The sequence below is a fragment of the Leucoraja erinacea genome, chromosome 3 (assembly GCF_028641065.1).
Source record: "Leucoraja erinacea ecotype New England chromosome 3, Leri_hhj_1, whole genome shotgun sequence".
In the NCBI taxonomy this organism is placed as follows: Eukaryota; Metazoa; Chordata; class Chondrichthyes; order Rajiformes; family Rajidae; genus Leucoraja; species Leucoraja erinaceus.
Window position 1 is genome coordinate 105,699,630 of NC_073379.1, and position 19,927 is coordinate 105,719,556.

General features: G+C 44.2%; 1 protein-coding gene across 1 annotated transcript in view; it reads left to right on the forward strand.

Annotated features, from left to right (window-relative positions):
• The first annotated feature begins 6,165 nt into the window (after positions 1-6,165).
• The window catches only part of LOC129695910 (ATP-dependent Clp protease ATP-binding subunit clpX-like, mitochondrial), a 54,905-nt gene continuing 41,143 nt past the window's right edge, over positions 6,166-19,927 (forward strand). The window contains exons 1-4 of the mRNA XM_055633361.1: positions 6,166-7,034; positions 9,766-9,929; positions 11,609-11,717; positions 17,517-17,668. Of these exons, the coding sequence (XP_055489336.1) occupies positions 6,983-7,034; positions 9,766-9,929; positions 11,609-11,717; positions 17,517-17,668 (477 nt within the window). The 5' untranslated portion in view covers positions 6,166-6,982. The remainder of the gene's footprint in view (positions 7,035-9,765; positions 9,930-11,608; positions 11,718-17,516; positions 17,669-19,927) is intronic.

Here is a 19,927-nt window from a genome sequence, read left to right on the forward strand (position 1 = left end):
GACTCCATCCAGGGACTCCGACAGTCCTTTCAAGTTTCACTTCCTCCAACCTCATTGATTCCTATACATCCTCTGTTCTGGACTTTATAAACTCCACCATCAATAGTGTCACCTCCCTCAAACAGGTGACCATATACCCGAATCAGAAGCCATGGATGAACAGCGAGGTCAGGCTACTGCTGAAAGCACGGGACACCGCTTTCAGGTCAGGCGATGCTCGAGCCTACAGTTCATCCAGGGCTAACCTGAAGAGGGGCATCAGGAAGGCCAAGCACTGCCATAAGCTCAGGATTGAGGAGCACTTCAACAACAACTCCGACCCCCGACGCATGTGGCAAGGCATCCAGGCCATCACGGACTACAGACCCTCCAACATCACCCCCACATCCAGCGACGCCTCCTTCCTTGAGGAGCTGAATCACTTCTATGGCCGCTTCGACAGGGACAATCTAGAGTCAGCCATCAAGGCTGTGCTACCTGCCGATCACCAACCCCTCACACTCACCCCCTACGACGTGTACGTGGCACTGAGTAGGACTAATGCACGTAAGGCTGCTGGCCCTGACGGCATCCCCGGGCGCGTGCTCAGTGCCTGTGCTGCGCAGCTGACAGACGTCTGGACTGACATCTTCAACCTGTCACTTGCCCAAGCAGTTGTCCCCACTTGCCTTAAAGCCACCTCCATCGTGCCAGTGCCAAAACACTCCACTGCGGCAAGCCTCAACGACTTCCGCCCAGTTGCACTTACCCCCATCATCACCAAGTGCTTCGAGAGGCTGGTCCTGGCACACCTCAAAAGCTGCCTACCCCCCACACTGGATCCCTATCAGTTTGCCTACCGCAAGAACAGGAGTACGGAGGATGCCATCTCAACGGCACTTCACTCCGCCCTCTCCCACCTTGACAACAGAGACACTTATGTAAGAATGCTGTTCATCGATTACAGCTCAGCATTCAACACCATTATTCCATCAAAACTGATCACCAAACTCGGTAACCTGGGCAACGACCCCTCCCTCTGCAACTGGATACTGGACTTTCTAACCAACAGACCCCAGTCTGTGAGGTTAGACAAGCACACCTCTTCAACCCTCACCCTGAACACCGGCGTTCCTCAGGGCTGTGTGCTGAGCCCCCTCCTCTACTCCCTCTTCACCTATGACTGCACACCTGTACATGGTACTAACACCATCATCAAGTATGCAGATGATACAACGGTGATTGGCCTCATCAGCAACAACGATGAGCTGGCCTACAGGGAGGAGGTCCAGCACTTAGCAGCATGGTGCGCTGACAACAACCTGGCCCTTAACTCCAAGAAGACCAAGGAGCTCATTGTAGACTTCAGGAAGTCCAGAGGCGGCACGCACACCCCCATCCACATTAACGGGACGGAGGTGGAACGTTTTTCTAGCTTCAGGTTCCTGGGAGTCAACATCTCCGATGACCTCTCTTGGACCCACAATACCTCTACTCTGATCAAGAAGGCTCATCAGCGTCTCTTCTTCCTGAGGAGACTGAAGAAGGTCCATCTGTCTCCTCAGATCCTGGTGAACTTCTACCGCTGCACCATCGAGAGCATCCTTACCAACTGCATCACAGTATGGTATGGCAACTGCTCTGTCTCCGACCGGAAGGCACTGCAGAGGGTGGTGAAAATTGCCCAACGCATCACCGGTTCCACGCTCCCCTCCATTGAGTCTGTCCAAAGCAAGCGCTGTCTGCGGAGGGCGCTCAGCATCGCCAAGGACTGCTCTCACCCCAACCATGGACTGTTTACCCTCCTACCATCCGGGAGGCGCTACAGGTCTCTCCGTTGCCGAACCAGCAGGTCGAGGAACAGCTTCTTTCCGGCCGCTGTCACTCTACTAAACAACGCACCTCGGTGACTGCCAATCACCCCCCCCCCCCCCCGGACACTTATTATTATTTTTTTTAATTCAAATCGTTTGCTATGTCGCTCTTCCAGGGAGATGCTAAATGCATTTCGTTGTCTCTGTACTGTACACTGACAATGACAATTAAAATTGAATCTGAATCTCATCTACCGTATTAATTGTTCAAGATGTGGACTCTGATACATCAGCTAGACCAAACGGTTCCTCCCCCCACCACACAACCCTCCCTCTCCGTTCCCCCCCCCCCCCTCTCCAGCTCCACAACGCTCGCTGCGCCCACAACACACCCCACCCACCCAACACCTACGCCCCTACACCTCTCCCCCCCACTTGCAGCAGCATCTATGGAGCGAAGGAAATAGGCAAAGTTTCGAGCCAAAACCCTTCTTTTGACGATGAGAAGACTGTAAAGGTTGACTGTACATTGCAATTGTACCATTTCTCTTTAGTTATTTATTGGTTATTATCCATTTGTAGAAGGGAGAAGCAGATTGTCAGCAGACTCCTTGCCTTGTGCAGATTGCAGGCTGATTACTACTGACACAAACAATTCGGCTATCTGTGTTTTGTCCTCAATTGGTTCTCCGTCTGAAACCAAAGATTGAATAAAATAAATTTGCTGCAGAAAGACCTACTAACTATATGATTAAAACACATACCTGTGGCTACTCAATGGAGAAATTAAGTTTGCACATTACTATTGCGCATCCTCCTGAAAAGGAAATAGTATAGGTTCTAAAGCCTCACTGCCAGGGGTGCTATTTCAACTCAACCTTACTAGTTTTTGGCCATGTCACTCAGGCAGTGACAAAATCAATGTTTTCACATAGAAACATAGAAACATAGAAATTAGGTGCAGGAGTAGGCCATTCGGCCCTTCGAGCCTGCACCGCCATTCAATATGATCATGGCTGATCATCCAACTCAGTATCCCGTACCTGCCTTCTCTCCATACCCCCTGATCCCCTTAGCCACAAGAGCCACATCTAACTCCCTCTTAAATATAGCCAATGAACTGGCCTCAACTACCCTCTGTGGCAGAGAGTTCCAGAGATTCACCACTCTCTGTGTGAAAAAAGTTCTTCTCATCTCGGTTTTAAAGGATTTCCCCCTTATCCTTAAGCTGTGACCCCTTGTCCTGGACTTCCCTAACATCGGGAACAATCTTCCTGCATCTAGCCTGTCCACCCCTTAAGAATTTTGTAAGTTTCTATAAGATCCCCTCTCAATCTCCTGAATTCTAGAGAGTATAAATCAAGTCTATCCAGTCTTTCTTCATAAGACAGTCCAGACATCCCAGGAATCAGTCTGGTGAACCGTCTCTGCACTCCCTCTATGGCAACAATGTCCTTCCTCAGATTTGGAGACCAAAACTGTACGCAATACTCCAGGTGTGGTCTCACCAAGACCCTGTACAACTGCAGTAGAACCTCCCTGCTCCTATACTCAAATCCTTTTGCAATGAATCATCGTATAAGTGGTAGAGGATAGGCATTTTTACATCAATCACAAGCATGTTATTTTTAGCTTGGTTCCCAGGGGGCTCTCTGACATCCCATTGACCAATGTGCAGTCAACAGATAATAAAATTGAGGATTTAAGGGTGAGATTGCTTTAACAAAGAGGCACAAGGGAGTGTAGTGCACTTGCAGCTCTCCAGACACAGCCCTCCAGCCTCAATGTTTCTTGATCCATCGCATAGATGAAGTGCTTCCCCCAAGGGATTTCACCTTCATCATCATGATTGCAGTCTACATCCTACCCCAGGCAGATTCAGCGAGCACAGAGGAACTATAGGCTGTGGTCAACAAACAACAATGGCGTACATCAACAGCTTCTTCATCATTGCCAGGGTCTTCAATAAGACATTTCCACTCTGAACACTCCCTCTTCTCCCCTCTTCCATCAGACAAGGTGTGAAAATGCATACCTCCAGATTCGGGGATATTGAATTGAATTGAATCCTTTATTTGTCATTCAGACCTTTCGGTCTGAACGAAATGTCATTGCCTGCAGCCATACATAACCATATAACAATTACAGCACGGAAACAGTCCATCTCGACCCTTCTAGTCCATGCCGAACACGTAATACATGTAATAATAAACAACACACAATAAACACAAATTAACATCCACCACGGTGAGTTCACCAAGCAACTCCTCACTGTGATAGAGGCAAAAATCTTAGGGTTACTGTCTCTTCCCTCCTCTTCTCCCTTTGCGCTGAGGCGATACCCCACCGGGCGATGGTAAGTCAGTTCCGCGATTCAAGCTCCGCGGCCCGGGGGTGGTCGAAGCTGCCGCCCTCCAGTCCAGCAGACACAGCTGCTGCCGCGGGAGCTCCGGGAAACAGGCACCAGCCTGAGACCCGCGAGCTCCCGGCGATGTCGTCCACTGGCCCGCGGGCGAGTCCCGGATTCAGGTCGCCGCCGCCAGAACGCCGCCTCAGCCACCGGAGGACCGTCTCTGCCCCGCACCGGGCTGCCCACACGGGAGCATCTGAGACCCGCACCGGGCCACCCCCACGGGAGCGTCTGAGCCCCGCACCGGGCCGCCCACACGGGAGCGTCTGAGCCCCGCACCGGGCCACCCTCACGGGAGCTCCTTCTAGCCGGGAGCTGGGTCGCCCTCACGGGAGTGTCTCAGCCCCGCGCCGTCTGCCCTCACCGAGCACCGAGTGATCATTGTGATTCATTGTGATCATAGATTCTTCCCAGAGGGTATCAGGCAACTGAACCATCCCAATCGTTTGGTCCTAAACTCATCCCTGGAACATCTGGATAACAAAGACTCCCACGTATTTGTAGACCACATCTCTGCCTTTAACACCACTATACCATTCAAGCTCATCACCAAACTCAGGGGACTTGGAGTCAGCACTCATCTCTGTACCTGGATCCTCGACTGTCTGATCAACAGACCCCAATCAGTGAGGATGGGGGACAAATCATCCTCTACAATAATCTTCAACACTGGTGTTCCACAAGGATGCATTCTCAGCCCCCTTCTTTACTCGTACACCCATGACTGTGCAGCCATGTGCAAAGCTAACTCACTTTGCAAATTTGCAGGTGACACCATCATTGTGGGCCGGATATCAAATAATGATAAAACAGAGTACAGGAAGGAGATTGAGAACCTCGTGTCCTGGTGTCGAGACAACAACATTTCATTGTCAGCCAGACAAAGGAGATAGTGATCAACATCAGGAGTGAAGTGGTACACATCCCCTAGTTTGCATTGACGACCCTGAAGTGGAGATGGCTGAAATCTTCAAATTCCTTGGAGTAAATGCCACCAACAACTTTTCCTGGGCCACCCATATTGAAGCAATGACCAAAAAAGCACACCAACATCTCAACGTCCTTAGAAGGCTTAGGAAGTTTGCTATGTCCCCAACAACTCTCACCAACTTCTACATATGCGCCGTGGAAAGCATTTTATACGAATGCATCACAGTTTGGCTCGGGAACAGCTCTATCCAAGATCACAAGAAATTGCAGCGAATTGTGGACGCAGCCCAGGCCATCACACAAACCAACCTCCCTTCCATTGACTCCATTTATACCTCACGCTGCTTCAGCAAGGCCAACAGCATAATCAAGGATGAGTCACACTCTGGCCACTCCCTCTTCACCCCTCTCACATCAGGCAAAAGGTACTGAAGTGTGAAAACACATACCTCCAGATTCAGGGACTGTTTCTTCCCAGCTGTTATCACATAGCTGAACAATTCTACCACAACTAGAGAGCAGTCTTGAACTATTATCTACCTTAGTGGTGACCCTTGGACTATCTTTGATCGGACTTTATTGACTTTATCTTGTCTTAAACGTTATTCCCGTATCATGTATTGGTACAGTATGAATGGTTCGATTGTAATCATGTATTGTCTTTCCACTTGCCCGAGTAACTTTAACTTTCCCGTACTTTTATTGTTAATTTGATTTTCACGATATTGTTTAAATATAAAAAATTCTTAATTATGCAAATGTTTTCTCCCACTCATTCCTAGAAACATAGAAACATATAGAAACATATACAATAGGTGCAGGAGGGGGCCATTCGGCCCTTCGAGCCAGCACCGCCATTCATTGTGATCATGGCTGATCACCCCCTATCAATAACCCATGCCTGCCTTCTCCCCATATCCCTTGACTCCACTAGCCCCTAGAGCTCTATCTAACTCTCTCTTAAATCCATCCAGTGATTTGGCTTCCACTGCCCTCTATGGCAGGGAATTCCACAAATTCACAACTCCCTGGGTGAAAACGTTTTTTTTCTCACCTCAGTCTTAAATGGCCTCCCCTTTATTCTAAGACTGTGGCCCCTGGTTCTGTACTCACCCAACATTGGGAACATTTTTCCTGCATCTAGCTTGTCCAGTCCTTTTATAATGTTATATGTTTCTATAAGAATCCTCCTCATCCTTCTAAACTCCAGTGAATTCCTGATTAAATATGACAGTGATTGAGATATAGATTGCACTGTATTGCACTAAACATTAACCATTCAAGAATGCCAAATCAGGAACTCTCAACTCGGCCTTGGGAAGCTACCCCTCTTCATTTGAATTCGGAAATTAAATGAAAATCGCGAAGTATAGCTTTCCAAATGATAACCTAGGCAGCCTCATAACTCCAGTGTCCCTCTCCCCTGGCTCTCAGTCTGAAGGAAGACGGGTCTCGACCCGAAACGTCACCTATTTCTTTTCTCCAGAGATGCTGCCTGTCCCGCTGAGTTTATCCAGCATTTAGTGTCTCTTTTCCAAACTATAACATGGCTTGCTCGTTCCTAGAACGTATCTATGGTATTGGTAATCTGGGAGAGAGCTGTGAACATGAAGTACTTATACTGGCGATTACATAGGCTATGTATGCGAGTCTCTTTACACGACCTGATGTAACACACACCATTGGATGGGGGAAATTCGTTTGTTTACGTTGACGCCCACGCCTCTGTACACGTATTTCAGGTTGTATTTCGCCCCGGAATTTTCTTTTCTTCCCTCGTGTCCATAGTTAAGTGCGTGACTTAAAAAACTCCGCAGCAACATCAGATGGAGTGAGATCCTGGCTGTTGATGCTGCTGCTGCTGATGATGATGTTCGGAATCATTGCCGTTGGGGCGAAAGGTATCTTAGAAGTCTTTCTTGTTCTTCCTGCTTGGAGCTTTCAAGAGTTGGCAGCCTCCCCTCCGCAAAGTGCTGGAGGAACTCAACGGGCCAGGCAGCAGCTGTGGAGAGAATAGACGGGCAGACGACCTTTCGGCTCGGAATCCCCTTTTCATACTGTTTTAAGCTCCCAGCAGCTGCAGTTTCCTTTGTCCTCGTTTCACGCAGTGTGGCTTTTGAATGCGAACTTTTCCTGGCATTGTTTTGCTGGCATTAAGTTATTTCCCGGGAGCAAAGTTATACCACAAGGTGGAGATGCAACAGTAGAGAATGAGGAAAAACAACAGCCACTTCTATTGTTAACCCCCCTCCCCTCCAAATCTCGTATAATATCTAACGACGTGGCTGTGATGGATGCCATTAGGAAGCCTTCTGTAACCTCTTCACCAATTCCCATTTATGAAGTAAAATAGATGATAATATGCACCACCTTACGTTATTCTGTGTTGTACAAATGATTCATATCATCGCATAAGACCTTAGCTGTGATACTGATATGTTTACTGTAGGTTTTCAATATACACCTGTATTGTTCAAGGCAAAATGTTTAAAAAAAAAACACTTAACATCAGAGTGATTCTAACCTAATACTAAATTTGAAACAGGAAACAAAACTTATAGAGTCATAGAGTTATACAGCTTGGAAAACAGGCCCTTCGGCCCATCTCATCCATGCTGACCCATCTATGCTATCATCTTCCCATGTTTGGCCCATATCTCTCTAAATGTATCTTATCCATGTATCTGCCAATATGTCTTTTAAATGTTGTTATAGTATGTGCCTCAACTACCTCCTCTGGCAGCTTGTTCCTTAGACCCACCGTCTTCTCTGTGAAAAGGTTGTCCCTCAATTTCCTATTCATATTTTTTCCTCTCATTTCAAACCTATGTCCTCTAGTTAGACAATGGTCAATAGACAATAGGTGCAGGAGTAAGGGCATTTGGCCCTTCGAGCCGGCACTGCCATTCAATGTGATCATGGCTGATCATTCACAATCAGTACCCCGTTCCTGCCTTCTCCCCATATCCCTTGATTCTGCTATCTTCAAGAGCTCTATCTAACTCTGGGTAAAATACAATGTAATCGCCCTATCTATTCTCTTCATGATTTTATACATGTCTATAAGATTACCACCTCAGCCTCCTTCACTCCAAGGAATAAAGTTGCTCAAAAATACTCAGAATGCTGGAGTAACTCATTGGGTCAGGCAACATGTCTGGGAGCATGGAAAGGTGATGTTTTGGGTCATGATCCTTCTTCAACTTGCTCAGGTTTTTCAAGTTGCCTGTTGAATCTCTGCTCAACGTCTTCCTATAGCCTAGGATCTCGAGTCCTGCCAACATCCTTGTAAATCTTCTCTGAATTCTTTTCAGCGTAACAGCATCCTCCTAGAGCAGGGTGACCAAAATTGACAGAATACTCCAAATCAACTGAACATAATAGTCCAAATTCCAAACCATTAATATAAATTACAAACAGCAAAGGGCCCCACTGATAGTTTAATATATACAGGCAATTTATCTATCCAGCCAATACATTTTTTAACACATTCATTATTAATCTATTCTTTGCCCCTTTAAGAATAAAATATCGTTACTCAGCTACATTTCATAATATTTCATCATGGGGATGATTTCACAACACAAACAAATCAAGTAAGTAGAATCCTTATTATTGATTGTTCTGGCATTTGATCTATCTGTCACAAAGTACACTAAAACTCAATTTGTCCCAATGTAAGCAAGCAGTAATTCAGAAACATTGGTCGAGGCATGAGTCCTTGTTCCTAATTTTGCACATGCTGTGGGGTCCTAGCTGAATGATATTCATAGGTTCTTGATCAGCTGGGCAAGTGAGCTAAAGGATGGCTAATGGAGTATTATTATGTAGATAATAGTGAGGTGTTGTATTTTGGGTAGCCAAAATGGGAGGGCACAGAGAAGTGTTGTAGAGGCGAGGCATTGAGGAGTATAGGTACACAGTTGCCTGAAAGTGGCATCATATGTAGATAGGGTGGTAAAAAGGCTTTTGCTACATTGGCCTTCATCAGTCAGAGTAGTGATGAGGGCCAGCTTCAGTATAGAAGACATTGGTGAAACTGCTTTTGGAGTATTGTGATCAGTGTTGATCACTGCGCTATAGCAAGGTTGCATAAAACTGGAAAGAGTGCAGAGAAGATTTGTGAGGATGTTGCCAGGACTCAAGGTCTGATCTGCAGGAAGAGATTGGGAAAGCTAACACTTTATTGAGGTGGATAAAATCATGGGTTGGGGGGGGGGGATTAAATAGGGTAACTGCGCAGTCTTTTACCCAGGGCTGGGGAATCAAAAACGAGAGGATGTAGGTTTAAGGTGAGAGGGGAAAGATCTAATGGGATCCTGAGGGGAAACTTTTTCACTTAGAGCAGGGTGTAAAAAAATACAACAATAGAATAATTGAAAGTAGAGTGAAGAGTAAGACTATTTGGCAGCAACATCTCCAACTCCAATCAGAGGAAGAGGTTATTTGTTCAAAAGTCTGATTGCAGTGGGGAAGAAACTGTTCTTAAGAATGCACATCTGTGATATAGAATATATAGGATATAGAACAGGATGAGGACTATTGATAACTTTAAAATTGAAATAATGAGATTTTGATTTCTAAATGCATAGATGGTGTTTCTGGACATTACATGTCTGTTACTCTTTGTAGCCTGCCAGCTCTTATTGCCCACAACAAAGCTTCTGGCAATAGCATCAACCTCTTGTGAACTGATCCAGAAACCAGCATATAGTCCGCTGAGAACATTTTCTGTAACTCCTCTATTTGGCAAAAAGGATGAAGGTTGTGATAAAGATCACCCAAGCAACAACCAGGTACAGTTTTGCTTTTAGTATTTCCCCAGATCATATAGATTTAATCTTTAATATATTCTTCCTTTACTTTTAATATTTGCATCTTAACTATTTAAGCTATTGATATTTGAAATCAGTCAACTTTCAAATGGCCAACATCATGCGTTGTTTAATCATCCTTTGTCCATATCCTTTTATTTCCTTTGCTTCAACTATATTTTATCACCCCTTGTTAAATCTTGACATTTTGTCCACTTTAATCAATGACATCACATTGTTTCATTCCTCCATCACAAGAGTAACTCTTTTAAAATAATAGCATGTCCTTTTTTCAGGCAATTATTTTATTACCGTAGACCATTTGCACAAAAAATGTTTGTACCACACCTCCCTCAAGTTCTGTCAGCTACAAGTTCCTTTTCATTAATCACCTTGCTTTTATTTAATTTTGTTTCACCTACACATCATACCTCATCTACTTACCTTTTCATAGCAAAAGGATTTGAGTATAGGAGTTTATAGCAAAAGGATTTAAGTATAGGAGCAGGGAGGTTCTACTGCAGTTGTACAGGTTCTTGGTGAGACCACACCTGGAGTATTGCATACAGTTTTGGTCTCCTAATCTGAGGAAAGCCATTTTTGCCATAGAGGGAGTACAGAGAAGGTTCACCAGACTGATTCCTGGGATGTCAGGACTTTTATATGAAGAAAGACTGGATAGACTCGGCTTGTACTCGCTAGAATATAGAAGATTGAGGGGGGATCTTATAGAAACTTACACAATTCTTAAGGAGTTGGACAGGCTAGATGCAGGAAGATTGTTCCCGATGTTGGGGAAGTCCAGGACAAGGGGTCACAGTTTAAGGATAAGAGGGAAGTCTTTTAGGACCGAGATGAGAAAAACATTTTTTTCACACAGAGAGTGGTGAATCTGTGGAATTCTCTGCCACAGAAGGTAGTTGAGGCCACAGTTCATTGGCTATATTTAAGAGGGAGTTAGATGTGGCCCTTGTGGCTAAAGGGATCAGGGGGTATGGAGAGAAGGCAGGTACAGGATTGGATGATCAGCCATGATCATATTGAATGGTGGTGCAGGCTCGAAGGGCCGAATGGCCTACTCCTGCACCTATTTCCTATGTTTCTATGCATATTTTCTCAATCTATTCATTTACTTTCTCCCTCTCTTTCTGCAGGACAAAACACATATAAAGCCAATAATAGGAGGCAGACAGGTAGAGAAAACTCCAACATCATCAGCTTTAAATAAGCAGAGTAAGACATGCCCAGGACATGACAGAATGAGTGTGACGACTATTGTAAATACGAGGCTGGTGGTGTACCTATGTTTGCAAGATTTTTGCAGATAAGGCAAAATGTTCAAGGACTTTGCAAATATTAATCCTTTGTTCCAAACACATGGTGGGGATAATTTAGTAACTATAGAAAAATCAGTTAATCTCTGTATGGTAGAATCAATAACCAGAGACAGAATTTGCAGTGACAAGGACAACGGTGGTTTGATTAGAAAAAGGCAACATGAATTCCATCCATGGACCATCAGCGGGGATGTTTGCCAATCAAATAGATATTAAACCCAGGAATTAAATTTAACTTCTTCTTCCACCTACCTGCCTTGCCATTTGTCTGCCTGACTTTAATTAATATTGGCGTTAATTTGTACTTTCAATACATTTTAACAGGGTAATCATCACGATGGAATGAAGATAACGATTCAACAGTCAAACAGAAAAAAACGTGATCAATTACGCTGTCCAAAATGTGGAAGTATACATATCGAGACAATTACTTGTAAGTCTGTGTTTAGTCACTTGGACATTTAGGCCAACAGCAACATTAGTACTTATATAAGAAATGTCACCACTTACTCAACTTGACAATGTACAGGATCTTGTAAAAATGAGTTATGTTATAGATCAATGGAGTACCTAAGGGTGTGTCCCTGTTCCCAGCAGTAGGGTCACTGCAAAGCCAGGTCATCGACTTATGACTTGTTTCAGGCAATTAGAAAAAACTATAGATCTTTGAGAAAACTAAACCCAGGATGCATAATGGTCCATATTTAATAAAACCGTAACGGCATCGGAATGATATAAAACTAATTGTGCAGGAAGGAACATCATATGTTGGTTTACACCGAAGATAGACACAAAATGCTGGAGTAATTCAGCGGGACTGGCAGCATATCTGGAGAGAAGGAATGGGTGACTTTTCAATGGGGGAGTGGGGGCCTGGAAAACAGAAGAAGGTCTTGACCCGTTCCTTCTCTCCAGAGATGTTGCCTGTCCCGCTCTGTCCATCTTTGATATAAGACTAACTCTTATACAAGTCAATCTATAACCAATGACATGGAAGATAATATACAGGTATTGCATATTTACAATGGCTACAACTTGCTTGCCAATTTATCCCAGACTACCACTAGCTTTGTGAATATGGCACCTGTCTTTGCAGTGATTTACAACTGTTGCTGTATTTGCAGAATAATTACGGATTAAACTCTTCACAGAAAGTTACGGTTAGTAATTTCCTAATTCAAAACAGTGACTACAATTGGGGGAAAAAGTCAAGTTTCTGCATAGACATAATTTAAAGAATCTAATAACCTACTTAAGTTTTTTTTTAAAGTAATTGGTAATTCCTTATGATACCCTATCACTTTTCCCTCAGTGAACCATTAGAATTGTTGATTATCGTTCCTGAAGATTGTGATTGATATTGGAGATTTTTGATTCAAATGTTTTTTTTTAATTTCGGTTTCTTTCTTTCCTCTCTCATTCATTCATTCTTATCCTTTTATTTTCAATATTTCTATTATAGAGTCCTAGAGTCATACAGTGTGGAAACAGGACCTTTGGTCCAACTTGCCCACACCGACCAACATGTCCCATCTACACGAGTCCCACCTGCCTGCGTTGGGCCCATATCCCCCTAAACCTGTCCTCTCCATGTACCGGTCTAAATGTTTCTTAAATGTTACAATAGTATCTGCCTCAACTACCGCTTCTGGCAGCTTGTTCCATATACCCACAACCCTTTGTGTGAAAAAGTTACCCCTCAGGTTCGTATTAAATTTTCACCCCCTCACCTTAAACCTATGTCCTCTGGTTCTCGATTCCCCAACTCTGGGCAAGAGACTCTGTGTGTCTACCCTATCTATTTCTCTCACGATTTTGGACACTTATGTAAGATCACCCCTCAACCTCCTGTGTTCCAAGGAATAGAGACCTAGCCTGCTCAACCTCTTCCTATAGTTCAGGCCCTCCTGGCAACATCCTCCTAAATCTTTTCTGCACCCTTTCCAGCTTGACAACATCTGTCCTATAACATGGTGCCCAGAACTGAACATGATATGTGGCCTCACCAATATCTTATACAACTGCAACATGACCTCCTAGCTTCTATGTATTCCATCTACAGTCCATGTACATTGCTGGCAATGCCAGTATTATTACCCATCCCTTATTGCCCATGAGATGATGGATATAAATTATTCTTGAACTCAGCAAATTTGTGGTTTTACCTCATCGCTTTTACGTATGAAGCTCCAGAATGCTGAATCAGCAACAACAACCAAATGGTGTGATTTGGAGGAACTGGAAATGGTGTTTTTTTTTCATGTGACTTTTGCCCTTGTCCTGGGTGTCAGAGATGAAAGTTCTGCCCTTGTCCTGGGTGTCAGAGACACTTGTTGAAGAAGTCTTTGGTAGTTACTGCAGTGCACAGATGCAATACTTACAAAATTCTTAAGGGGTTGGACAGGCTAGATGCAGGAAGATTGTTCCCGATGTTGGGGAAGTCCAGAACAAGGGGTCACAGTTTAAGGATAAGGGGGAAATCTTTTAGGACCGAGATGAGGAAAACATTTTTTCACACAGAGAGTGGTGAATCTCTGGAACTCTCTGCCACAGAAGGTAGTTGAGGCCAGTTCATTGGCTATATTTAAGAGGGAGTTAGATGTGGCCCTTGTGGCTAAAGGGATCAGGGGTATGGAGAGAAGGCAGGTACAGGATACTGAGTTGGATGATCAGCCATGATCATATTGAATGGCGGTGCAGGCTCGAAGGGCCGAATGGCCTACTCCTGCACCTATTTTCTATGTTTCTAATACACTGCTGTCATGGTGCAATAGTTGCAGAGGAAGCGAATGTTTATGTTTTTTGTTCGTGAGTTCATTTGTCCTTGATGGATTGAGGTCCACCAGTTGTTGACTGATGCAGGATCATCCATCACGTTTCTAACACGCTATGTTGATGGTGCAAAGACTATAGGAAGTCTAAAGATCAGTTGTTTTTCCACAGATCTGTTTCTGCAGCCACAGGATGTTCCAAATAAGTTTCTATTCAGTCATGTGCCTCAGGGGACATTCATGATGAAGGCTCAGAATTAAAATAAGTACATAAAATAAACAAAAAGGGTAATGGAATGTGGGGAATCTGCATTCTCGTCACATCCAGTTAAGAATGGCAGTGGGCAATTGCTCAGCCAACTGGAAGAAGAGTCCCCATGAATATCCAAATCTAATCTAATAATCTAATAAATACTTTATTGATCCCCCTCGGGGAAATTCAGATGTCCAGAAGATGCTGCTGTCCTTTTATCGGTGCTCCATTGAGAGCATACTAACATACTGTGTATTCGTGTGGTACACCAGCTGCACAACGGCTCAGAGGAAAGCGCTCCAGAGGGCCATTGACAACGCCCAGAGGATTGTCGGCTGCCCTCTCCTTACCTTGGAGGACTTACACAGTTCCCGCTGCACCAAAAAATCCCAGAGTATCATAAAGGACATTTCCCACCCCGGACACTCCCTGTTTGAACTGTTGCCGTCAGGCAGACGGTACAAATCTACAAGGACAAGGACGAACAGACTAAAAAACAGTTTTTACCCCACTGCTATAAAAGCACTAAATGTAGCCGCCAAGGAACGCAGGGGCGAGACATACTAAGGGACTGTGGTACACTGTGAAATCGACAGAAGGATGGAGGGTTGGGTGTGTATGCGTGCTATTTTCGTGATATTTATTTTAGTTGTTTATCTTTTAATATTTTACCTTGTATGTATCGTTAGCTTTTAGAAATGTTTGAATGGTGCACTGACTGGCTGACATTTTAAAATTTTGTTGTACATGGTTCATGTTACAATGACAATAAAGAAACTGTTCTATTCTATTCCCAACCAACAAACCCACACATTGAAAAAGAACGCAGACAGAAAATACATAAAACACAATGTGGGCAACACATGAGAGCAATACATATTTAAAAAGACCAATAATGAACAATTAAATAATGCAAAAATGCATCCCCCTACAGCCTAGCGGTCCGTATTATAAAATCTAAAGGCTGCAGGGGTGAAGGATCTCCTGAACCGCTCCGTTCTACAGCGCAGGGAGTGGAGCCGGTTGTTGTTCCGAGTGCTCTTTTGACTCTAATCCAGAATTACATGGAGGGGATGCCCGGGGTTTTCCAGGATGACCTGCACCTTGCGTCTCATACGCCTCTCAAGCACATCCATCCCCAGATCATCCGCTTTCCGAATGATAGCAGAAGCAAGCATGTGAGTGCTGGACACAAACTAATAGCATTCACAGTCAATTTCATCCAGATGTGTCAGAAAGATGAGCTATCTCCACCATCACCTGATTTCAATCAATTCAGTTCTAAATTGAATTGCACATTCTGTGTAATGTCAAGATGCAACTGAGGGCACTGAATTCAGCAGGACCAGTGCCCATTAACCCCATCATCAACCTCATGAATCATCACACTCAGTTCCATGTTATTGAAAATCTACATTTTTTCCTCATCATCAAATACCCACCCAACTCTTATTTTAAATTATTAAGGTAATCTACTTCCACCATATTTTCAGATCCTGCAACTCTTTAAGTGTTACACCTGTACAGATGGGCATAAGATCATGTGATTAGAAACCGAGGGTGGAACGGCACTCACGTGAGGGCGATCCAGTCCGGGGGCTGGGACGGTGCTCCGGTGGCTGGGACGACGTTCTGGCGGCGGTGTCCAGAGTCCTGGGTTCAGCCACAGGCCGGCGGCTGCGTGTGCTGGACTGGAGGTGCGGCAGCTTCGACCACCCCGGGCCGCAGTGTTTGAACCGGCCCGTTCGCGGGGTTCGGTGAGCTGCGGGACTGTTTGTACCATCGCCCGGTGGGGAATCGCCTCAGCGCAGAGGGAGAAGAGGGAAGAGACTGCAGCCCTAAGATTTTTGCCTCCACCACAGTGAGGAGGTGTTTGGAGGACTCACTGTGGTGGATGTTAATTTGTGTTTATTGTTGATTATTATTGTATTATTGTATGTATGACTGCAGGCACGAAATTTCGTTCAGACCGTAAGGTCTGAATGACAATAAAGGAATTCAATTCAATTCAATTCAATTCAATAGAAAACAGGTGCAGAAGGAGGCCATTTGGCCCTTCGTGCCAGCACCGCCATTCATTGTGATCATGGCTGATCATCCACAATCAGTAACCCTGGCCTGCCTTTTTCCCATACCCTTTGATTCTGCTAGCCCCAAGAGCTCTATCTAACTCTCTTAAATCCATCTAGTGATTTGGCCGCTACTGCCTTCTGTGCCAGAAAACTCCACAAATTCACTACTCTCTGGGTGAAAACGTTTTTCCTCATCTCAGTTTTAAATGGCCTCCCCTTTATTCTGATACTGTGCCCCCTGGCTCCAGATTCCTCCAACATTGGGAACATTTTTAGGAGCAGAATTAGGCCATTCGGCCCATCAAGTCTACTCTGCCATTCAATCATGGCTGATCTATCACTCCCTCCTAACCCAATTCTCCTGCCTTCTCCCCATAACCTCTGACACCTGTACAAAACTTTGTTCGGCATGGACTTGTAGGGCCGAGATGGCCTGTTTCCGTGCTGTAATTGTTCTATGGTTATATGGTTAATCAAGAATCTATCTCTCTCTGCCTTAGGAATATCCACCGACGGCCTCCACAGCCTTCTGTGGCAAAGAATTCCACAGATTCACCACCCTCTGACTAAAGACATTTCTCCTCATCTCCTTCCTAAAAGGACATCCTTTAATTTGGAGGCAATGACCTCTAGTCATAGACTCTCCCACGAGTGGAAACATCCTCTCCACATCCACTCTATCCAAGCCTTTCACGATTGTGTATGTTTCAATGAGGTCCCCCTCATTTTTCTAAACTCCAACGATTACAGGCCCAGTGCCGACAAACGCTCATCATAGGTTAACCGACCCATTAATGACCTCTTTATGCACCCGATGTTTCCATGATTCTCTGACCTATTAGCAGTTTTGAATCCACACGACTGAATTTCTTCTCCTAATAACTCAGCTCTTTACCTCTTTTCCCTGTGTTGTTTGCTGAAATCTACATATTTGGCCGAGAAATGAGTTGGTTTTGGTAGGTGATTTAAAACAGTGATAAGCCTGAAGCCTGTTTTTGTTGTAATATCTCAGATATGACCTTGGACACTTTATGAGTTGAATGCATTAATGTGAGTTTCTGCTTTACAATTCCATGTAGAAAATTCAATGTTCCACAAGATTTCATACATATAAAATATTAACTGATCTTTTCCAGATGCTGCACCATTTGTACAATGCAGTATATGTCAACACTTCTTTTTGATGGTGAATTCAAAAAAAACTCTTGCAAACAGCTACAAAGAAGTAGAGTTGTGGCATACAACTATTAAAAGTGACTGCCAGGTGAATCTACCCGCACCCAAAGAAGTAAGGTTCACACATTTTAATTTTGTTATTTGTTATATATTTAAACTGCAATTGGCGTGAATTGGTTTAATGCATGTGTTCAGCTTGATTTTAAGTATCCTTATAATGGCAGTTTTTATACGTTCTCAAAGTCCAACTTCGATAGCCATTACTCCTCGGGAATGAGGTGGAGTTATTGTTTACGCATTCACGACACACTGAAGATAGCAAAAACGCATTTAGAACTCGCTAGAATTTAGGAGATTGAGGGGGGATCTTATAGAAACTTACAAAATTCTTAAGGGGTTGGACAGGCTAGATGCAGGAAGATTGTTCCCAACGTTGGGGAAGTCCAGGACAAGAGGTCACAGTTTGAGGATAGAGGGGAAATCCTTTAGGACCAAGATGAGAAAAACATTTTTCACACAGAGAGTGGTGAATCTCTGGAACTCTCTGCCACAGAAGGTAGTTGAGGCCATTGGCTGTATTTAAGAGGGAGTTAGATGTGGCCCTTGTGGCTAAAGGGATCAGAGGGTATGGAGAGAAGGCAGGTACAGGATATTGAGTTGGATGATCAGCCATGATCATATTGAATGGCGGTACAGGCTCGAAGGGCCGAATGGCCGGCTCCTGCACCTATTTTTAATGTTTCTATGAATCTTCCAAATGTTGTTTCTTGATTAATTGGCCTTTATTGAAGTGCTGGCTCGAAGGGCCGAATGGCCTCCACCTGCACCTATTTTCTATGTTTTAATACAAAACAAAGAAATAACTCGTAACTTCCCGTTCTTAATAGCTCACCACAAACCTCTTACAATTTTGATTATCAAGGACTGAATCCATTAGGTCCAATGCAATACACAATGTAGCAGGTAATTCAACCCAACTTTAAAGAGGAACCAGATCCACTTCCAATTCCTTGATTGCAGCCTTGTCTGTTATAATACAGCACATTGAGATTTTGTGCCTCCGCGTTGTATGCAGTCATTGCCCATATCATCCTATGGGCAAATATTCACATTTCTAACATGCTGTGTCGATAGTGCAAAGGCTATATTTTAAATATTTGTCCTCTACTTCCCACTAATTCTACTATAAATTTACTGTAAATCGATCCTCCATTGTTAATGACTAATATGCAAAGTGTGGTAGATCCTTCCCCTCTATTCTATTTTTTATAGAAACATAGAAATTAGGTGCAGGAGTAGGCCATTCGGCCCTTCGAGCCTGCACCGCCATTCAATATGATCATGGCTGATCATCCAACTCAGTATCCCGTACCTGCCTTCTCTCCATACCCCCTGATCCCTTTAGCCACAAGGGCCTCATCTAACTCCCTCTTAAATATAGCCAATGAACTGGCCTCAACTACCTTCTGTGGCAGAGAATTCCAGAGATTCACCACTCTCTGTGTGAAAAATGTTTTTCTCATCTCGATCCTAAAAGATTTCCCCCTTATCCTTAAACTGTGACCCCTTGTTCTGGACTTCCCCAACATCGGGAACAATCTTCCTGCATCTAGCCTGTCCAACCCGTTAAGAATTTTATAAGTTTCTATAAGATCCCCCCTCAATCTTCCAAATTCTAGCGAGTACAAGCCTAGTCTATCCAGTCTTTATTCATATGAAAGTCCTGACATCCCAGGAATCAGTCTGGTGAACATTCTCTGTACTCCCTCTACGGCAAGAATGTCTTTCCTCAGATTAGGAGACCAAAACTGTACGCAATACTCCAGGTGTGGTCTCACCAAGACCCTGTACAACTGCAGTAGAACCTCCCTGCTCCTATAAAATCCTTTTGTTATGAATGCTAACATACCATTTGCTTTCTTCACTGCCTGCTGCACCTGCATACCTACTTTATCTTTATAGTTACAGTTTAGTAAATTAAATTGCAACTCAATTAAATCTCCCTTCATCCTCCACATTTCCAGGATAAGTAATCCAAGCCAATTCAATCTTCTGCTATGGCCAAAATCTTCTATTCCTGGCAACATTCCTGCAAATCTGGAGACACAAGAGATGCAGAACCTGTAACCTGGAGCAACAAGTGATCTGTAAGGGGGACTCAGCAAAGCCTGTGGATGGTCAATGTTGCTGGTCGCCATTCTTGGTGTTCCTGCTTAGCAACTTCCAGCAGTCATCTCCACATTTACCCTTCACTCCCTTCACCTGGATCTATCTGCCTCCTTGTTTTCTCTCACTTCTGTATGTCTCCATCCATCATCTTCCTTCCTCAGGCAACTGAGACATTGGCAAGAGTGCAGTCCTGATCTCCCAT